A 14,579-nucleotide genomic window follows, 5' to 3' on the forward strand; every position below is an offset into this window, starting at 1 on the left:
GAGTAATCATCACCAGCCTTTTTTTTTTTTCCTCTTGTTTTTCTATGTCAGCTTTTCCCCCTATTATTTCAGATAAAGTGCTGTTAACTAGCATTGGACTTTCTATTGCTACAGCAGGGAGTTATTCTAGAGTAGTAGATTAGTTTATCTGGTTGGTTAGGATGTTCTGTGCCCTTCAAGGCTCTGCATGTTTATCTGGGGGAGACTTGCATACTTGTCTCATCTTATATAACTGTCCAGGGGGGAAAAATATGCGATTTTAAATGTGACTAGTATCCGTGACATAAATAGGGCAACTTCATCAGCATAAACTTAAGCAGGCTCTCTGTCCTCTGGCAGGACCTTGTCCTTGGAGGGCAGTACATTTGGAAGTTAGCAATGTGTTAGTCTTGATGTATAAAGCCATCAATGGCTGGGTTCTGGGTTCCTGAAACTTTTCCTTTTCTCTTAGTGGCATTACTACAATAGATGAGACCTGCTGAAGTCCTTGAATTGAGTTATTTTGTAAGGGAAAAGAGCTGGCAGGGCAGTACTTGGTGAGGCGCACACTGTTCGGGGATTTGCTTCTTCCTTGCCAGAATTTGCAGCCTGTTTTGCTTTTCCAGGTGCTGCAAAGTCTGGTTTTCTTTGGGTTCTAAGAATGGGGTGGGGTGGGTATTTAGACAGCATTTGTTTTGTTCTAACTGTTGATTTGGAAAGTGTTATTTGTTGCATAATTTTAGTTTGAATATGTGTTACTTTTATAAACTGTGTGTGCACTTAACAGCATGTGGTTAGGTGCACTTTGAAAATGAAGATAAAAATAAAATTTTATCGTGATTTGAATATATCAAGTAAAATAAGTATTTTGCATGTTTTCTGTGTGGAGAAAAGTAAATAATGCTATTTGTTGTGTTATAGAATGCAATGTAGTTCTTCAGATATGAAAATACTTGCAAGATTAACAGGAAGAAGATCAATACCTTTAGTTCCCTTTAAATTTTTGGGTAAGGTGGGGAGGAAATTTTAATAAAACCACAGACTTTTTAAAATAAAAATAGTTATGGGTTTGGTGCAATGCCTGAAACTTCCTCTTAGTATGAGTTTTGTTTTCTAAAGAAGCTGAAACAGACTGTGAGTTTGTGGTTTTTTTTTTTAATAAGGCAAGTATGGTGAATTTAGGGCTGCATACACATGCACACATAAATGTTTTTTCAAAAGGAAGAATTCCTTAGATGTTGCCAAAGCTTCGTGGGTTTTGTCCCAGAATTTCCCATTCTTTCTCTTGATGTGTCCTGCTTACACATGCACCTGCACATCTGACCTCTGCTGTCTCAGAGGTGAAACAGAGCTACCCATAAAGCTGGTAGATGTTTGTGGTAGAAGGAATGCTTTGTTGTATAAGCAGAAAACAATAGTTGTTCTCTGCTTACATTCAGTACCAAATCCTTTTATCCTTTAACTTTTGGGGGTCATTTCTGTTTTGGCTCGTCTGCCTTTTGCACCCCTTCTGTACATTGTTGGAGTCAGATTCTTCTGTTGTGAAGTTCTACTCAACACTTCACCCCTTTGGTCCCATTTGATGCTCACATCTGCTGTCTTTGCTTGCTTGACATGGAACTGCAGAACCAAAGCTTCACTTCTTGCTTTTTATGGGGATTTTGGAAACCTGGCTACAGGTGACAATTACCAAAACCTGCCCTGTTGGGTCTTGGGGGAGGGAGATGAGGGGAACGGTACAACATGTCTCAGAAAGAGAGACCATCTCTCTAATAGTGGAGATTAATTAAGCCCCAGCCTTTCAGCTTCTGAGCAGAGGAAGAGAAGTGCTATATGGGATGGGAACAGTTATGTCATTGTTTGAAATTAATTGTGGCGTGAGGACCTTATTGTTAATGAATGACTTGCCAGGTAAACTTGAGCCCAGATTCCTTAAAGCACCAACCAATATGAGCGTATGTTATTTTTTAGAGACTTCCTGAAAACATAATCTTTTCAGGCCATCTCTTCTTTGGACAGAGGATACTGTATGTAGTGGCAAGTTTCTTGATTGATCCTTCCATCACACCCAGAGTTTCCCTCTAGCTCTGCAGTTTCCTGGTCTCTTTTGTAAAGATTCTGGAGCACCCTGTTCACTTGTTCCGAGTACTGTATTGCTTCCCCAGCTTTCTTCCTGTCCGCATGTGACCATTTATTTTCCTTTCTGCCCCTTTTAAGTTTGAAATAGAGAGCAACTTTCCATGATTACTGCAGGGCATAACAACGGTACCTGTGGCTAACAACCAACAATCCTGCAGATAAATGTGAAAGTGACTATTTTCTTTTCAGTCCCTGAATGAAGGCAGGTAGAAAGTGCATAGCAAAAAGGCAGCTGTGATTTTAAAATATCTTATTTTCTCACCTGCACTTAGGTGCTTACTTCTAGTAAACACTTCTCTTAATCAGGGCAGCAGTCATTTTAGAGGCCTTCTTTTTAAGAACACAACAAATCAGAAGAGATAACTACACTGTTGTGCTAGGATAACTCTCCTTGCATTTTTAGAATTGATGGACCATTTCTATATCGGAAGTTTTACTAACTGTATATATGCTGCAAGGCATCTGTTAATCTGTCATCTTCTGATACAGAAAATACTATTTGTAGCTGTACCCCTTCCTTTCAGCAGGACGTCTTTATTAGCAAAAGGCAAAACTGCACTGCAATTTCTCCTGTGCTACAGTCTGATAGTGTGATAGGTTGTGAGATACCTGCTGGCTTCTGAAAGTATTATAGAAGCTATAGTCATTTCACATCTCTTCTTCCATACCCTTGCTATGCTGCTTAATACTTCAAAACTGCTTTGTTTCACTTGACAACTTGTTTTTCTTAAAAGTCTCTTCAGTCTCTGTGTTCTGTAGCTGAAAAAAATGTAGAGCCAGTGGATTTTTCTTGTCTCTTCTGGTAATATAACGTGGCACTTCTGCATGTAAAGAATTTCAGCTACTACCGCAGAAACCAGTTAATTTAGCACAGAAACATACATGCATGAAAGGAAAATCAAGCATCTCTAACATTTGCTAAACAGCTTCAATAAAGGAACAGTACTCCCGTGCCCATTTTTTGCCACTTTTACATGCTAAGGTTGCACGTTCTCGGAGTTGTGTTCTGAATTTGTTGCAACTCATTGGTGCAAACTTGTCAAAGTGCAAACTGTTTTGATGATGGGATGTGAGGAGGGGAAATGAGCGATCAGTTGTAATACAGGATTATAAATTTGTGTTAGTTAACAGGAAATTGGTGCAACTGAGTAGTTAAATGTCACATAGGGGGATATATTCTTAGTGCTTGCTTGCAGTATCTTAATGTAGAGAGACGTTTAATGCAATGAGATTCTTAAACTGGGATAAGGGAATAGACAGGGAGAACAGTTCTTCTTCCCACCATCATCTTAATCAGTACTAAAGCAAAGGATTAACTTTCCTATGCTTCAGTCCAAATACACATTCCTGAAAGACATACCAGCTGGGTGACAACCATGCTTGGTGAATAAACTGTACCTAGATTTACATGAATTTCAGATGAATTGCTGGAGTCTGTGATTCTGCTGAGCATTTGTCAGTCTTTTGGGAATGTGCATATTAATTTTGTAAGGTTAAATTATTTTGAGCACTTCAAATTATGTGTAGCTGGATTTTGAGTAACTACAGCAACTAAAGCACTGACTGTAAAGAATTGTCAGCTGAAGGCCAACAGACAACAGCACACATATAAGGGAAGAAACAGTGACTGTTTTGGATGAGCAAGTCTTACTGCCCAGCCACTACTTTCACAATGTTTTAACAGTCTTGGGAATAGAAGGTTTAAAAAGGGTTTTGAAGAACAGAGTTTTGGCCCTCTCTCAAATGTACAGGAAAACAAAGGAAAAAGAATGGGAATGCCTAGCCTGAGCTTTTGAACAGGCTGTAGAGACCGGTACTGTATGTGGTGCAGAAGTATAAATTGATTTGGAAAAGGTAGAAAAAATGGGGTAGATTTTTCTGCAGTGATAGTTAAAATGGAGCAAGCGTAGGGGTTGCAGAAGGTTGAAGTGGTGAAAGTAAATGGCAGTAGCATCTCTGCAGGGGCATTTTGAACAAGCATGAATTGAGTTGAAATTTCATTTAATTCACAGAAAAGTATGATGTATCTTTCCTTGAGTTTTAATTACTGAAGAGTCACTACAGTTCTTGTGTGAACTGCAGGTCATTAAGTGGTTAGTCACAGCAGTTTGCACTTGTTTCCACTGGTGTTTATGAGTCATGTCCATGGTGCTGTGCAGCTGTAGACAGAAGGGTGGAATGGCCTTAGGAATGTAGTAGGAGTGTATGTGTGAAGCAGAAGCTGCTGGAGGATGAAATCACTGGATCATGTACCCTAGTTTACAGTACAAATATCAGTCTGCAGTACATATACTTAAAGACAGCATGTCTAGCGTGCTTGAACTTGCACCTTCATACTTCAGTAGTGTATTTCTTAAATCTACATAGATGGAGAGATTTCAAAGACAAAAACTGAAGAAGGCATTTGATCCCATCTGGTCTCTTCATAGTATTTCTGTCTGTGTAAGCAGCCATGCAGCAGATTGGTGTGTTTTCAGTTTCTCGGGCTCCCTTTGAGCCTGTATTGTCTTCATTCTGATTTGGTGTTGGCACCATGGCATTGGCAGTATTGGCAAGAACAATCTTCTGATTGTTCTTGGGATCACTCTTTCAGTGTAGCAGAAAGGAGATGTTTTTGAAAATGCCCTCACAAAGGTCACTTTAAAATAAACAAACATAATTTCATACATCAAGTACTGGCAATGTCTTCTAGTGTTTTTCCTAGAACTATGTTTATAGAAGTGTGGAGCAGCACAAAGCTGCTTCAGGGCCATTCAGCAGTTCCCACCCATCGCTGTAAGAATATATATATGATAGCTGAATGATGGCGAGGATTTGGGCATCTCTGATAGTAGCATTGTGTCTAGGCTTAAATTTTGTTAAAGTGATCACAGCTAATTTATAATTGTGGTTGATATGTCTGTGATGATGCCTAAGGCCTGGAGAAAGCAGATGCTTAACATGGCTTGGTCTGTCAAGGTCGGTGTGCTGCAGGATTCTTTACAGCAACAAAGAGAGAAGGTAATGTACAATTGTTAGTAGAAAGGTGGAGGATTTTGTAGAATCAACAGCGGAAGATCACAGGATATCTGCTTAAAGGTTCTTTATTGAAGCAGTGCTACAGAGAACTATTGGACAAACCTCAGAATCTGGAGGGGAAAAAAAAAAAAAAAAAAAAAAAAGACTGTTTCTGAGTTGCTGGGATTCTGGCTATTCTCCTGCACCCACCAAACTAAAAAATTTCTGTTGGGGTTGAACTCCAGGGTTCAACTTTTCAGATGTAGCACTGATTATAAGTAGATAACAACTTTATCAGATATTTTTAAGAGTGATAAGTTACTCAGACTTCGATGTTTTCTTTACAGATTTTCATGTTTGGTTGCACGTGTCGTCAAATCAGTGTGTGATTTGAAGTTGGCAGTATGGCAGTACTTTGTCATACCAGAAGTAGGATCCATGGTGCTTATAGGAATTTTTCTTTCCTTTTAGCTGATGACTGCTGATGTTGACAACTTCAAAAGGTTGTGGTTTTCTTGAATTCTTCCCACACATTTGGCCATCATTTAGAGGTGTTGGGAAGTGGAAGAATAGCATCCAATAACATCTGAAATGCATTCCTTTTCTCATCTCAGTCAGCTTTAGCTGTATCTTGAAGGAGTCTATATATAACAATAATCCCTGTTTTCTGAGAAGTTACGTTGGTTCTCACAGTGCTCCAAGTATCAGTACTTGCTCGTAGACAGTCACTTCCAACCAGTATGACACCAGGTTCTTCCTTGTTGCAACAGTTTATTTGGGGGGAATAGGAGGCGAGCAAAGGAGCAGCTCCACATCTTCTGCTGTCTTGCTGTCTTCATCTTTTTGTAGGGTTTCTGGAGCTCCATGTCTGACTTTCAAGCTCAGTGCATTTTCTTGGAAATATCAGTAAGAAACCCATACATACAAAAAAGCCCCATAATTCTATTAAGAATCTTATAGCTGGCCTGAAAAGAAATCAGGATAGTTTCCAAGGACTAGTAGGAAGAGATTAAAAGGTTGTCTGTTTGCAGGATCAGCCAGCAGAGAGAAAGGTGTTGTCAGATGTCAGTAGGGATGCTCTAGAAAGAATGTGTTTCTGGCTAGGACAGCCTCAGAATCATGAAGGTTAAGATTGTGATGACTAACTGCTTTCTTTTAGTGATGAATTATTATTGGAGTGTTTATGCTACTACAGTTTCCCCACAGACCTTGTGCATGTGGAAGAGGGTCAACAGAGGACTTGCGCTACTCAGGAGAACATGTGTCAAGTCAGGTGCCTGGTTTTTTCCCCCTCCTATGAGCAAGAAAATCCTGGAAAGGGAATTTTGTTTTGTCATGAAATGAGGTGATAAAGAGTCTGGCAGCAATGTGAATACCTGAAATGAATGTGGGAGTGTGTTTGCATCCTGTTCTTAAATTCCTTTCAGTGACAGTGAGTTACGAAAAGAGCATGAAGTCAATACTGCATGTCCTACTGCAGCCCTTACGCAACACCGTACCTTTGAGGTGTTCTGAAAACTTATCTATTCCAGGTGACATCTTTCTGCATTAAATGTGCCTTTTTTTATCTGAATGGAAGTAAGGCTTATCTGATTATTAGGAAGCCAAAATGTGTAATAAAATGCAATCTGTGAACCCACAGTTTACACAGTAATGGTTGACTTACGTGCAGACTCTAATACATGTTGTAGGTAAACAGATGCAAATGAATACAGCTGTAAAATTAAGCACATTGTGAAGACAAACATTAGCATTACTTGAAGTGTAATAATATCTGATGAAAGATGAAGAACTTAGTATTATTGAAACAAACCTTCAGTTGAATTGAGAGACGGCAGAGCTTGCGAGTACCTTTCATCTGATCTGGTAGTTATCTAAAAGTATCAGTTTTCTTCTGCAAATTATATAATACAAGAAGTAAGTATGTGGGTTCACCATTTTTTTTAAGATTCCTTGAGAGGGAAAATGGAAAGGTAAATAAGTGCTTTATATTTTTCTTAGGTTCCTGACATAGATTTCCTTTGCTGGGAGCATATGGCATAAAGGAGCACATCATCGCTACTAAGAGCACGCTGAAATTAGGAGTTAGTTTTGTGATCTAGTCATTTGGTTGGTTCCTAGTTATTTAGGCTAACAGCTTAATCTGTTTTTCTGCATATAATGTGTCAGTATGATGGTGGAATCGAATGACAGGAAAATGCAGCAGTTTAATCTTTACTATTAGTTACTACACATCAATGGAAGTTACCATTCCTTTAAAATAACTTCAAAAAAATTGTGCAAAGATGAAGACTTAGACAACAAGGGAAGTTGGAGAGAGAGGTGTAGATCTGGTAGGAGAAAGGTGTCCAAGCTGCATAGGGCTGCAACATAAACATCTTCATGTATAACCTGTGCTTGTGGTGAATTGCAGGGTTTCCTACATTTTGTTGTGGAAGTCTACCGGATTAAATATTATAGTTCTTGTGAAGAGATTTGTTACACCTTGCATTTCCTAAAGCCAAAATTTTCAAAGCACTTTTGTCATGTGGATGGTGAAGGAAACGTAGGTCATTTCTTTCCCTAGCTCTTCTGGATCTCCCGCTTTATATAGTAGTAAATAGAGTGTTTTGTCTTAAAGCTTTTCTGCCTCTTTCATTTTGCTTTGGCTTGATGTGTCCTAAAGATCTTTTGTCTTGTATCTGATGGTGGGAACAGTGGAGTCTGTAGCACAGGTAGTCTGCAGGAGCGGAGTTTGTAAATGCAGACTGTAACAAAATGTGCTCACTGCCAAAGCAAGCAAGTGAACTAGTTGTTAGCCTTATTGCTCAAGTTTGTTCTTTTGGAGCGTGCACAGCGTATGCAGTGCTGGTAGAGTCTTTGTCTTGAAAAATTCCACAGGCAAGTGAAGAACTGAACTGCAAAGTTTTTCAGAAGCATTTGGTACTGGCACAAGTTGCCACAGATCATTTGAATGTGAGAAGAGTTCAGCTATGGTTAATGACTTTGCTGAACTGGTTAAGAATGGGATTTTTTTTCCCCCCAGTCAAATTGCAAAGTGTTGAGAAAGAAAACTTTCTTTTTAGAAACTTCCTTTTTCTTTTTCCTCTGTGCTTTACTTGTGTTTTCTCTGGTATGCTTGTACATAGTTCATGCGTGTACAGTTACCAAGCTGCCTGTTCTTTGTATATTGGCTAAGAAAGAGTTTCAAATGGTCCAAATTTGATTTCCATTTAATTTAGCAGCATTGTTGGTTGTTTTTTTAAAAAACTAAGCTGTGAATGGAACTTGACCCCTTGGTAAGTAATTGAGGTAGTGCAAAACAGTAATCTAGTACCATCCTTTATGGGCAGGGCTAAGAAGTGGGAAGGCTCCGTTTTGCCTTTGAGTAGACATTCAGCATTAAAAGCTATTAGGGAACCAGACTGAAAACTGAGTCTAAAATAATAACTTTGTTTCAGATAATACACAGTTACATTTTCAAAACCACGGAGAGAGTTTAGAAATGGTTGATTCCAGTGTAACCCAGTGTCTATATATCTGAAGCTGCTTGTTATGTTTCCAGTTACACCATTGTAACAACTTCCACCAAACAGGATTCTTCTTCTAAATGTATGGGACATGTGCTGTCCACGTGGCAAACTTGCTTGCTGTAACAAGCTCCTGATCTCTGTTAAGTGTGCAAGGTTTTCATTGTGCCTGTTACACGTTTGTATTTAAGGGAGCACCATGTATGTCACCTCAGGTTCTGTAGAAAGCATCCAGTCATGTACTGCAAACTCTGTTAACCTGCTAGCTCTCAAGCAAAAACAAATATATAAAAGCCTTTGAAAGTATGTGCTTATTTTTATTTCTGTTCACGGAAAGAGTTGTAATTCATTGCAGTGCTCTTCACTTGGGCTTATGTGCTCTTTGCCATCTGTATGTATGGAAAACCTGCAAAGAGATCTTTTCTTTTTAAAACAGGGCAATAACTTGATTATCTGGCTTTCAAGTAATTGCAATGTTGAAATTATGATAATTTTGAGAACTTTTTAAAAGAGTGCAATAACCAGATGTATTTCTCCAATCATAAAAGGAAACATTCTACTATTGCAAATCTATTAATTCTTTGCCTTTTTTATATAAAAAGTGAATGTTTTGCTTCCTGTTTTCTTGTGTTAGCAATGCCCTTTCAAAGGGAAGACATACAAGCAGAAAAATACGTTTAGAAGCCATTGGGAGAGCTTTCCTAACTTGATTTCAGATGTTTTAAGTTGTATATAAGTATTTTCAGCCATTTGTTGAAATTTCAATATTATTTTTATTTGCTTAAAAGTGTATAATTAACTTTTATTTCCCAAATTAATTACTAGTGGTTCCGCTACCTAACGTTCTAGAAGAAATCAGTTATTTATATATTTGTTAAAAGCTAGGTAGCATAGGCCATCTAGCTATAACACACAGTTTTCAATGAAGATTTTAACATGACCTAGTACCCTACTGCTCATATGAATGCATCTCTTCAGTTTGAGATTATATTTGGACTCACCATTTGTGTTTTTTTTGTTTGTTTGTTTTTGTGTCCTTTCTTCCTTCCTCCATGTCCCGTTTTCTTGCAGAGATCAGAATATTCTGGATCCTACCTTGGAATATGTTAAGGTAAGGTGCCATTTCTTACCCTTAAGATATTTTATTTTGTATATAACCAGCACTGCCAGAGTATTTCCAGCCATTTGTAGATAAATAGTGCTTCTATCTATCTTTTGCTATAGGAAGACTGATTTTATATATATATATATCTCAGACTGTTTTCTGTATGTTTCAGTGAAATACTTGTGAGCATTGTGCTTTGGAGGTAGGTTGCATTTTTTATACTGAGGCCTCCTTTCAGTTACCTTGCCTTTATTAACAGATTAAAAGAATCTCTATTTCTTGCTTATGGATTTCTGGGCAAGTAAAGGAACACATTTGAAAAGGATCATGAAAATGTCAGATTTTGGTTTATGGTTTTAGCAATATACTTACTGAAATTACAGCTAAAAATTCACTTCTGGTCCAAAAAGTAACTGGAATCCTGGCAAAATTTTAAGTTCTGTTTTCCTTTTGTACGAGATCAGAGTGCTGGGAAAAAAGTATACGTAGAAAAATATATTTCTAAATAAAAAACTCTGGAGCATTCATAAGTTTTATTCAAAAATCAGTCCTGGATTGGCAATATAGAGACTTTGGAAGAAGCCTTGGGGATGTGATTCTTTACTGGGGATTCTCTTGCAGTGCTGTAATTTCCATGGAATTAGTACCTTTCAACATGTTTCATTTAAGTGAACGTTATTTCTCAGAACCTTGAAAGAATCTGGCTTCTATGTCATGTCTCTCAACAATGGGCTTCTTTAATTGTAGGACTCTGTTACCTGTCTTTTAGAAGACTGTAATCTTCTGAGAAGTGTCTGATAAACACAGGTTATCCTTGAATGTAGGATATTTCTGTAGCTGTTCATGTGGACAGCCTGAATTTCTCAGACACCTGAATTTCTGCTACAGGTGAGGCTTCAGGTGAGGAAAAGGCAGAGGAGAGCCAGTCAGGTGGGTTCTGCTGCTGGAATTCCCTTGGTGGGTGTTAATAGGAATGGAGAGGAGCCCAGGTTAGGGTTCAGGTTGATCAAAGTAGTAAACTAGGAGACTGTAATGCAGTGTCAAGAAGGGACTATGAAAGGAAAGTGCTGAGAATTAATTTGCCTGAAAGAGTGGAGGGGTCTTCTTTTGCTGGACTTTCTGCCTGGGGTTGGGGTGGAGGTAGGAACTAGGGTTTGGAAGAAGAAAAGGCGAAGAGCAGAACACAAAGGTCCATGGAAAAGGGGCTGCCAAAGGACTTTGAGGACTGCTGCTGGAATTCTGCTCTAAACAGCTTGGTGTTGCAAGGCCCCTGGCCTCGGTCCCGGCCTGAAGTCGGAATATGGTGAAGTAGTCAAAATAGAGAAGGCCAAGAGCCTTCTGAAGAGTGCTGTAGAAGAGGGGATGCCAAAGGCAACAAAAGTGGTGGACATGTTAATTGCTCTATTTAATTTACTGTGTCTCGTGCACTATGCTGTGCAGAGTGTGTTGTTACAGTTTTAATAATATGGCCAAGTAGAAGGCAGAGGTTTTACGTGCCAGTTCATCAATATGTGTGTCTTGTCTTGTTGCAGCAAGTTCTATATTATAAATGTGGTTTCTGATCTTTTCAACTTTTCTAGTAGAAGCTTGTCTTGGACTCTTGTCAATAGCAGTGGTGCTAAGCTTAGTTATTAAAACTTTGATGTTGGGGAGGAAAGCCTGGGGAAAAGAGACTTATGAGGGAGAACACAAGGGTTACCATTCCCTTTTTTCTCTTTTTCAGTTTTTTTCTGTCCATATCACTACCTTAGTCAACTGTGAGTCTGGTCCCCAGTTCAATGATATTATAACAGGAATTCTAGATAAGAAATCTTAAACTACAACTTCAAAAAATAGGCAGAAATTGCTTTCTAATAAATATAGCCCCTAAAAACATTTCTTTACTGTAAAAGTCCAGGTTACTAACAAAACTGATTCCAGAAATGTATTCTTACACAAAAAATTACCATTAATGCCAAATAAAGGAGGATTCTCATCAATAATTTATTATAAGTTTACTATGAATGTAAAAGATGTACCTGAATTTGTAACAACAGATTCTTGGAACCACCTTATTTGGCTTAAGTTTCAGCAAGTATGTGTTCATTGTCTTCTATAACTTACCTTATGGTAACCATTATATTAATGTTTATAAATTTTTCAGCTCCTTGAATAAATTGTGATGGCAGTTTTAAGTCAGGTATAAGCTGACGAGCACCAGCATCAAGTTATAAAGCTGAAAGAATACATTTCTGCAGAATCTCACTGTGCTTGTACCATTATTGCCATTTGCACAGGTCTATTTCACGTATAATGTGTGTATATGTAGTTTGAGCAAGTGGGGTTGGTGCCAGTTGGGTAGGCTTTGACAGATGTTGCTTCAGTGGTGAAAAAAACCCAACCCTTTAAATGAAGAAGAGATAGTAAGAGAAGAGGGAGAAAAAAACCAAAGAGTGCTTTTGGGAGTTCTGTTTTGCTGATTCAGGATACCAAAGTTCTGTGAGACAGATTCATATTTTTGATGCACAGGAAAATATAGTCAGTTTTGTCTTTAGGCAGAGAAGTGTTGATTGACTGACTGAAAACACAAACTTGAATATTGAGCACATATGGTATATCAAGCATACATCAAAACTAACACTATAACAAGCTAATTGTACACAAGGTCTTGATACTGATTCTTGTTTCTCTCATCTTGCTGTTTAGACTGTAAAGAGAAGAGAGACTTTGGATTAATCTGCCTTATAAAAAATTGCATTATTTTGAAAGTAGTACGTGACACTAGTTTTAAGTTGTATTGGAGTAATCTGGCTGCTAGTGATTCTACCCGACTTACAGTCCCAAGCAAAGCATACGACATCCAAGCCCTGAAAGCACTAATTGACCGTAAGTGTCCTGACCAGCCCCAGGACCTCCACCCACACCCACTGACCAAGTGCTGCATTTAAGCTCAGACTGCAGCCTTCAGGCTCTGCCTGAGCTGTGCCTTATGCCTGCCTGCCCCTAGCCCGGGTGCTGGGGTGCTGTGGATGGACCTCGGGTCTGGGCTGTTACCCAGTCTCAGGTGAGGCTCACTGGACTGCGATAGGACCCGTTGGTGTCATCACCCTGCTCAGCTTGCTTGTGTCTGGGTGCTGTGGGACTGCACCTTGCTGGTGAGCGTGTTGCCCTCCCAGTGCTCCCAGATCGCCTTCCCTTAGGGAGCAGCCCCACTCCTGCTGCTCCCGAGCATGCTAATTGTAGCTGGCTGTTTTGAAGGATCCAGTGCGATGAAATGTGTGCCATCCGCAAAACCGACCCGCTTTATCAGGCCACGCAGGCATACCTAGTCTCCTTCAACTCCAAGACAAGCAGCTCGTTTTGAACTAGCAAGATTTTAAGAAGTAATGTTAAAAAGGGAAGCTGGTCACAGCTGATTTTGCAGCTTCACGGCTGCAAATTAGCACCGTTTCTGCAGTGATGCGAGTGTGCTACTTGAGTTCTTGTGAGTCCCATAAGAAAGATAATTAATACTTGTTAAGAACATGCTCCTGCTTGGGGAGTGATCAACATCTCTTCAGAACTAGACTCTACTGTAAATAGAATGTAAAAAATTCATTCAGGTTTGAGGAAAAGTAACGTGGTTATTTTTTCGGTTGTGTGCTCTGTTTCACAGTGAAAAGAATATCATGTTTACTGTGGCAGTAGTGACTACAAGCAGGTGTTGCTGTGTAGAGTAGAGAGACTGATGGTAAATTTAGAAACTGAGTGTATCAATTTGCTTTTTATACAAACTTTTCCTTGCTAGAATCTGGTGACTAAAAGTAATAGAAAGAATTTCTTGTATCTAGAAATACTCTGGATGGAGGAAAGGCAAAATAATTTCTTTCTCCTCTTTTATTTTGTTCAAGACAGAAAGCGCTGACTACAAAATTAATCCTCTGAAGGTGTTTTTTAGAAAACACTCTCTGTAGGTGCACTATGGTTTATAATACTTTAAATTACATCTCACAAATGGCAGTTTCCCGCATCTTGAATATTGATGTGTTAGTTCATTCAGTATATAAAGAGAGCTAATTATGCAAAAGAAAGTTCTAAGGAGGGGGGGAAAAAAAAAGTCCTTATTTGCTGGAGTCTGAGTACTGAAGTGTCCATGTGGCTTCAACCCTTCCTTTGTCCTCACAGCATTGCTGAAACCATGGTCACAGTTAAATGGCTCTTTCAAAAAACCCTTTTATGGTAGAAGTGAAAACAGGCCAGACTGCTTTGAGTCAGGCTGCTAACCAAGTCATGAAAGAGATTTACGGAAACAATAGCACGTTGTACATTCTGTGAGATTTTTAGAAGTTTTATGAGCCAAATAATAGATCCATTGGTAGTCTCAGCAGGTTCTTCCCACACCCTGAGTCTGCACATCCACAGAACAGACTCCTGCAGGGGAGAAAGGATCAAGTGCTGGCAGATTTGAGTGTGTCAGAGAACTTTTTGTGAGCCATTTTGATCAAATTCATGTGAACTAAAGATAGCTTTCTGTCCCATTCCTATTCACTATAAATACTTCAAGATCTTTTAACAGAAGTCTCTGTTGCAATCATTAAGGCTGGAAACCTTTCAAGCATTTCCTGTGGATATAGTACTAATAATTACAGAAATATTTATCAGCGATGAGTTGAGTATTATTATGGCCTGAGATTTTGAAGTTGTATTTTAATCTATTAGTGGAAAAATTATAGAATTTGTGACTGACTGTCTGCTCAGTGTGGTCATGAGGGAAGTTTATATTTAGATTCAGACTTGAAAAAACTGTCACTGGTCTGAGGAAGTTTACAGCTCAGAAAAACATTATTCCTCTGTGAAATTCTGCTGAAGGATTCTTGTTTTTCTTGGCCCCA

General features: G+C 38.9%; 1 protein-coding gene across 7 annotated transcripts in view; it reads left to right on the top strand.

The window, feature by feature from the left end:
- The window catches only part of BCAR3 (BCAR3 adaptor protein, NSP family member), a 116,248-nt gene that overhangs the window by 67,736 nt on the left and 33,933 nt on the right, over positions 1-14,579 (top strand). For 6 of the 7 annotated variants that reach the window (XM_055815540.1, XM_055815539.1, XM_055815541.1 and 3 more), the window contains one exon: positions 9,696-9,735. The exons of the other annotated variant lie outside the window; for it this stretch is intronic. In XM_055815540.1, coding sequence (XP_055671515.1) covers positions 9,696-9,735 — 40 coding nt within the window. The remainder of the gene's footprint in view (positions 1-9,695; positions 9,736-14,579) is intronic. 7 annotated transcript variants of the gene reach the window in all.

Source organism: Falco peregrinus, chromosome 10 (genome assembly GCF_023634155.1).
Source record: "Falco peregrinus isolate bFalPer1 chromosome 10, bFalPer1.pri, whole genome shotgun sequence".
Lineage (NCBI taxonomy): Eukaryota > Metazoa > Chordata > Aves > Falconiformes > Falconidae > Falco > Falco peregrinus.